We start from the raw sequence: 7,776 nt of genomic DNA, 5'->3' as shown, positions 1-7,776 counted from the left end.
AATATGCATTGCTAATGCAAATGAAAATGGAAACGCAAATGGTGGCCCGCATCCGAATCGAAAATGCTTGTTAAAAGTAATGCGCCCAATTTGCACAGACACAGAAAGGTTTTGCAGTCGAAAACAGAGAGACAAAAACCAAAACAAAAGTGCCCTTTAGCCTCGACCAGCCCAAATAGCCATGGCCGGCAGCCAGCTATCCCTCTCCCTGATCCAACTCCATGCCTTTCTGCTTTTCCGCTCCACTCCGACTCCGTGGGTGAGGGCGGACGGGCAATTTAGTGTCACGTTAGCATTTTCGGGGCGCTTCCAGGCGGCAGGCAAATGCCCGGGCCGTACCATTAGCCTTAACTTAACTAGCGGTTAGCCACCGACAGGGCCGTCAACGTTCAATTGGCCCCCTGAAAGCGTAGGTTCACGGAGAAAAAAATGGGCTTGTGTCTGGGGGAGTTTTTATTTAAATTACGTTTCCGAAAATAAACCTTACTTATAAATTTTGTTCAATCTAGAAAAACCTTGAAAAAAGGAGAGCTGGAAAATATTCATTAAAATATTTGTGTATTCAAAACAAATCGTGATCTTAAAAAGCATCTCAAAAATAATGTTAAATCTATCTTGTTTTGGTTTTTTGGTAAAAACAGTATTATTATACACATTTTTTCGTCAAAGTAATTTACAGTTCAATCTCAAAACAACATGTTAAGCATTTTTGAAATGTTTTAAAAAAACTTTTTAATAATACAATAAAATAAAACAGAAAGGATAATATTAGTTTGAGGGCTTTGAAAAGGACAATATTTGTTTTAATTTTGACGAGGTTCTAGTGTAAAAAATTCGGTAAAATAAAAATAAGAAATTTTCAAAAGCTAAATGGATTTGAATATATATATATAAAAGTTAAAAAAAAGAAAAAAAAAGAAATCCAGAAGGACTTTAACAAATGGCCGTTTAGCAATGGCCTCTACAACTGCTTGTAATTGCACTGGCTAAATAATCGAAAGAAGAGGAACATTTTTAATACGTGTACATAAAAGACAAGTGATATTTTGACCTCTTATTATTAAGTCTGAATTAATCTATTTTTCCCCCAGTATTGTTGTGTTGTTTTTGGAGAATCGAAGCGGAGAAGCGGCGGCAGACAGACCTTTCTCTTTGTGTTGGTGCCTGGCTGGCACGACGAGCCGCAAAGGTCGGCGGCGGCTTGAGCTCGGAACTCGGGGATCGAAGCTCGGCTCTCGGCGAGACTCGTATGTTTTGGCCACGGGATTTATAAATACAAGTGTTGGCCCCACAACGCCAAAGATTCGTTGGCTGAACGTGCAGCAGCGCGCGCAATATATTTAATCCGATCCCAAAAACCATCCGAAACGGAGCTTCAGCTCCTGGAAAAAAAGCAGGAAAGCAGAAGACGGTAAACCAATCTGTCCATCTTTCATCCAATTTGAAGCGTTACGAATTTCGCGCCAAAAACAATCCAAGGATTACGGGATACCAATTTCAAGCTGAGATTGCCACTCAGACTTTGATTCAGTTTCAGTTTCGGTTTCGCAATTCGCAATTCGGTTTCAATGTTGGATTGTGTCGAATCTTCAATTGCATAACTGCAGTAATAATCGCTTCGTGTGCTGTGCTTCTTTGGTTCAGTTCGCAGTTGCAGCCGGCAATGCTCGATGCAGATGCAGCAGATGCGGCCATCGTAATCCCAACCGCCTGACAAGGAAAACGAAAACGACTGGGAAAAATAACCCAAGTGACTGTGAAAGTAACGAACGGCCAGACACAGATTCAGATATTCAATTACTAGTCTGCTGGTGCAGTGCCGCCACACAATGAGAATCCAAATCTTGGTCCTGACACTCTTGCTGGGTGAGTAGACATCGAGATCTGCGTGAACTGGTAGCTTAGACATTTTTTTGAAAGTTTTAGATAGTACTTGGTGCCTAAAAAGTGTGCAACATTATTTCAAGGGATAATGCCAAAATGTGCTTCGAATTTATGCTTATTTTTTTTATTATGCAAAACCAAATTGCAACATTAATAATTTATTTGAAAATAAAAGAAATTAATGAGTAAAAAATCGTATATCCTCGAAGAGCCATAATATTACATGGATATTTCATTGAGAATTTTACAACCTTTAAAAAATTATTAAGTCTTTTCTGTAAAAGAGCATACTAATTTTCTCATCATCTTTTTAATGTGAAACTTACCTGCATTAGCATAACCTTTTACTTTTAATTTCTGCTTTATTGTAAATAATTTTATCTCAAAGTTCAAATTAAAATGTTATATCTTTTTAATGGCCTTATACTTATTGGTGCTTTTGAATAAGCAATAATAATCGAATAAGCTATACAATTTTGAATACATCATTGCTCGACATATTTGATTAAAAAAATAGCTTATAAAATGGTTCATTATACTATTATATTTTGTAAGAACTAAATCGAATTTTAGTTTTATATGCTTTCTAAGTTTACTTTGAAACACCTCAAAAAATGTGTATTACAAAAAGGTAAGTATGACCCTTTTTAGAAGAGGAATTGCCAGTATTAATTTATTAATTTGCACCAATACCAAGTGAAAAGAAAATTGAATGTGAAAATCAAATAAATTCTGTCAAAATTAACCTTTTTGGTGAATGAGAACAAACTTTATTTCCCACCAGCTTTAATCTAAAGTATCGATAATTGTGACACCGACACCTTTCCTCCCACATAGGCCTCGTCTGCGCCCAGGCCGTGGATGCGGGGGCCAAGAGCAGCCAAGACAGCAGCGGCAGTCGGGCGGCGGAAGACAGCAAGAGCTCCGCCTCCACGCCACTGGAATCGGAGGCGACCAAAGACAAGCGACAGGTGAGCTCCAAGGAGACGCCTCTGTACCCCAACCACCGCAGCTCGGAGGCCTCTCCCTCGGGCAGCGATGATCCCGAGGATGGCCAGGAGACCATCTACGGCGCCAAGCCGAATCAGTTCATCATCCGCCCTATTGCCCCACATCAGCACCAGCAACATGAATCGCACCAGGAGCCCCAGCTGAGGAACTTCGCGGCGGCCAATTCCCGACCTCATGCCGCCCAATTGCTCGAACAGAGCCAGGAGGTGAGTCGGGCAGATATATGTATATTTTATAGGGTTTCGGATTTAAAAGTTAATATATTATAGCTGATCATAAATATTAAACTCTTTATTACCTTATCGAAATTTATTGAACATACTAAACAGTATGTTATAGAATTGCAAACGATTTAAAGATTAGCAAAATAAATAGTAAAACGTATAGCCAAAACAAATTGTAATTTAATTTCAATTTGACCATATACTAAACCTATTACTGTTTTATTGATTAAAGCCAGATTTAGATATCTCAGGAATTATTTGGATTATGCAACGTTTTATTAACATTTCTGCACATCACTTGAAGATTTTTTGCAATTTACCAATATGTAAATTGACTCTGTGCTCATAAATGTTGATAAAATGTCAGGAGGCAACTAATTTTTAAATTATTTGCGCAAACAGTTTGTTTAGATTTAGTTAATCAACTTAGGAGTTTTGACCTATAAAGCCTCCAAATCCGAATCCGAACCTGGATCCCTGGGTGCTCCACAGGGAGTGGGTGATCTATTGATCGACTGGCCAACTGACGGATTACCAATGCCATGAGGGATTGCAGTGTCTGTTTGTTTTGTGCCAATCGGGGGGCGTTCCATCGACATCGCGGCTGTTGTCTGAGGTTTTAACGTGGCCCGCGGCCATCAGACATTGGGCATTGGACATCGGACGACCTGGGATCGTGACTTGGCATCGGCGGCAACCACACGATTCTTTGCAAAATGCCGGATGTAAACATCTCGTCCGTCCGCAGTCATAAAAGGCAAAAGCCAAAAGGCCCAATCCCAGACGGATTTTGTCAAATTCTCCCTTTCGCCGAGGCCAAGAAACCTTGACCAATATCTCCCTTCGCTCGACGGTTTATTTTTGGAACGAATTGCAATAGACGCAGACAAAGGCGATTGCAATTAGCCAAAGACAATGTTTATGTTGCAAAATGTATAGAAATTAAAAGTGCCGGTAAAAATAATAATAATAATGATATTTTTATTATAAATGCAATCGGCAAAACTAAGTCACGACATGACGGCGACGGCGACAGCAACAGCAACAAATGCATAATTGCAAAATTATTGTTTGTCTTATTACGCGTCAACACAACAATTTCCACCTCCCTTTCAACTCGTATTTCCAACGTTCGCCATTGGCTTCTTCTTTTTCCTCGGGTCCTCACCTGGTCTTATAATGCAAGACATCGGAACACCGTGGAAAAACAATGGCGCTTGTCGTGGGAAGAAAGTTGACATAATGTTATAATCACCCCACTTTTGGTCTGTCAGCTTTGTGTCGCTTGATGGCGCCTTGACTTGCCGGCGGCTTTATTTGCCATAATAATGGGAACCGCCGATGCCACACTATCCAGCAGGTTTTCCAAAGAATTAACGAGTTTCTTTAGCTAATATTTGGATTTTTGTGATATTATAAAGAAGTGTTTTGGTTAAATAACGTATAAATTATATAACATTATCGAGAAGAAAGTAGAAATTTATTAAAACCTGAACAAAAAAATCTATTATTTAGGAATAGGTTCATAAATATTATATTGCTCTAAGCACAAAGGAAATACTTAAAATTCAAGGTATTTCTGACATACAATTTTATTATGTTCATTTTTAAATAGAACTTCTTAACAGAATTTTAATTATTGTACCAGGTGGCATTTTTCAAGCTATTTCTAGAATATAGTTCGTTATATTTTTAGTTCATGGGGAAAATCAAATATTCTTCATTTCAATTTTCAGGGCTTACTTATAGTAGCTTAAAATAAGATTATAATATGGTGGATCTCTTGTTTATTCCTTTATTTGTATGTTTCGGTCTTTCAATTGATCTCTTTATAAGGCCCACACAAACGGTTCCTTTTACGGCGAACCCTTGCCATGTTGCACAGTGCTATGTTTATGTTGCAACATCGAAGTGCCGTAGACGTTGTTGTTATTGTGCTTGGTGTTGGCGTTGCCAAAGTTTGCCACAAGTGTTATATAAACTCATTTTTTAGATGCCACGCCATTCTCACAGCGTTTGCTGCTTTGAAGCACCTGCATGCAGTTGTTGCCTCTGTGGTTTTGCTTGCTATTTTATATTTCTTTTCTTTTTGTTTTTGCTAATGGTGATGGTGTTGGTCATGTGGCTCCACTTTAAACGGCTGCTGACATTGGCCGCCGGCTGAATGTTGCCAGTTCACACACCCACCGCCGCCGCCCACAAAAACACAAAACCATAATTGGTCGCCCCCTCTCACTTTTTCCCACCCGTATCTCGAAGGTGCAGCACTACGTGTATCTGCAAGATATAATGCGCCATCATCAGCCCAAGGCCCTGGTGGCCGCGGGTCAAGGCAAAGGTGCGGCCAGTGCGCCCAAGAAGTCATCCACTCCAGTGGCCGAGGAGGAGCAGGAACAGGAGCAGGAGGCGGAGCAGCGATACGCGGTGTCCATTCAGCCACAGCCACAGCACCAGCAGCCACGTCCACGTCAGTATCAGGGAGTGGGTCCCTATCAACTGCCATTGCCATTGCCTGCTCCCCAGCATCAGTCGCTGAATCCTCACCAGCAGCAGCACCAGCAGCAGCAACATCAGCAGGTTGGTTATCCTAATAAATCTATTAAGATCTGTAAATATTGTTTTCAATTACTTTAAAGCCCTACCAAGTGATTCCCGAGGAGCAGTTCCTGAAACTCCTGGAGGAGGAGCTGCAGGCGAGGGCCTATCATGATCAACTGCGCCAGCAGCAACAGCAACATCAGCAGCAGCAGCAACAGCAGCAACAACATCACCAACAGCTTGTGCAACAGCAACCGAAACAACTGCCTATCCACAGTACAGCTGCCACCCACAAGGTGCTACAACAGGCTGATCCTTCCCTGGGATTAGGAGGCTATCGCGAACGTTATGTGGCCGAACAGGAGCTGGTGACTCCCACTTACTCCCATCCCCGTGGCGGTCCTAAATATCTGCCCCTGCCTCAGTCGCAGCAAATTCAGGAGGAAGAGGAACAACAGCAGCAACAGCAGCCACAACGTGTGCAGCTCCACAAACCTGGGCCTCATCCCGGCCAGCAACTCATCCATGGACTGCCACCACAGATTGCCTACTACCAACCACAGATCAGTTACAAGACCCTGCCCAATCATCCGCTGGCCAAATCCTCTCTAGAAAGTGAGATTGAGAAACTGTTGGCTGCTAATAAACCAGGACAATCGTTGGCCTACGTGGACAGCAGCAATGAGCAGGTGTCGATACGCCAGCCACCTCCTCAGCACCCACCGCCACCCACCTCGCATCCTGCTCTGAGGCAACCAAAGGCATATTTGGCCAGCACACCCAACTCCCTGCTGGATGCGAACAACCAGCCATTTATCCCGTCGCTTTTCAAGTTCAGCAACTACCAGCAACCGACGCCCATTTATCCCACGCAGGAACCCAAGCGATTGGGACCTGTGGTCTATCCCACGCAGCAGGCCAATCAGCCGCAGCCCTCGCAGTATTACTACCAGGAGACCACGCCCACCGGGGCACCCAAACCAAGTCCCATTCCCAAGCAGTACCACCGCTCGAAGCACTATAAGTTGGCGTCGCCCACGAAGGCTCTGCTCTATGCCGACTACGATCGTCAGGGATCGCCTTCTCCGCCGCCGCCATCGAACTTTTATCCCAGTCCGCCGGATCCGATAAAGCATGCCCAGAGAACTCTGGCCGTGACACCCACAGCTCTGCCGCTCCACGCTGAATATCCCTTACCATCTCCCTCGCAATCCAGTATCTATGTGTCCCAGGGAACGGGCATTGCCACGCCATCCCGTGCCACGCCCACTACTGCTCCAATTCAGAAGCTCCGGACTCTGGATGAAGTGAAGCAGCTCAACCTGCCGCCTCCCAATGGTAAGCCCCTCACACAGGCCGAGTTCCAGGCCCTCGTGGATGCAGGATACCCAGTGAAGGCAGTGCCCGTGCCAGTTCCCGTCCCGTATGAGCAGTATGTGAAGGATCACCCGGAGTACCGCAATCATCCGCCCGTAGACTACGCTCACATCATGCGTTTGGCCACGCGGCAATTGGCTGCCCATCAGCAGCACAGATCGCTGGGCGCTCCATCGGAACCGTCGGTCAAGATCCTGTCCACTCCGTCCGCCGGAGAGCTGCACCAACAGACGGCCACTGGAATTGGCGGCGGTAGCATCACGTATTTGCAGCCCATCGAGGGGCAATCCCATCCCCACACCCTGGCCCACGTCCATGCGCTGCAGAAGAGGAGGCCGCGTGATGAGCAGGACACCGCAGTGGCGGGCAGTGAGCCCAAGGCGGCGGCTCCCGAGGCGAAGCCAGCGAAGGCGAAGGTGCAGTAAACCCACGTCCTGTTTTAGTTAAAATGTCCTTGCCTAGTTTTTAAGTATTGTAAAAATGTTTCAGCACTTCCTTAATGTTAAATTATAAACCGACAAATAAAAATATAAAAACTAACAAATAAAGGAATTTAGAGGTATGCCACTTTGGAATCGGCTTAATGTTGGCAAAGTTATGGACTCTCGAAGACCGAAGTCCAATTTTAAGTCACTCTTTTACAAAACATTGGAATATTAAAAATATCTAACATGAAAATGGGTCAAAAATTTGATCAACGTTAAATTGAAAATTTTGAATGCAGATTTTTAGAGAATCGAAT

The 7,776-nt window shown here is 43.7% G+C and overlaps 1 protein-coding gene across 3 annotated transcripts; it reads left to right on the top strand.

Moving 5' to 3' along the window:
• The first annotated feature begins 1,316 nt into the window (after positions 1-1,316).
• On the top strand, positions 1,317-7,547 carry LOC108039310 (chromatin modification-related protein eaf-1). Of its 3 annotated transcripts, XM_017116260.1 has the most exons (5): positions 1,317-1,411; positions 1,645-1,866; positions 2,722-3,101; positions 5,379-5,696; positions 5,756-7,547. In XM_017116260.1, exons 2-5 carry the CDS (start codon positions 1,830-1,832, stop codon positions 7,457-7,459), a joined length of 2,439 nt encoding a protein of 812 aa, XP_016971749.1. In that variant the 5' UTR covers positions 1,317-1,411; positions 1,645-1,829; the 3' UTR covers positions 7,460-7,547. The 3 variants fall into 3 exon arrangements, with proteins under 3 accessions (XP_016971749.1, XP_016971750.1, XP_016971748.1); XM_017116261.1 differs by having other exon boundaries at positions 1,317-1,866; positions 5,385-5,696; XM_017116259.1 differs by having other exon boundaries at positions 1,317-1,866.
• Positions 7,548-7,776: the final 229 nt, after the last annotated feature.

This window comes from Drosophila rhopaloa, unplaced genomic scaffold (assembly GCF_018152115.1).
Source record: "Drosophila rhopaloa isolate 14029-0021.01 unplaced genomic scaffold, ASM1815211v1 contig_163, whole genome shotgun sequence".
In the NCBI taxonomy this organism is placed as follows: Eukaryota; Metazoa; Arthropoda; class Insecta; order Diptera; family Drosophilidae; genus Drosophila; species Drosophila rhopaloa.
Note: the sequence above shows the minus strand (reverse complement) of the source record. Positions and strands in the feature narration are given on the sequence as shown.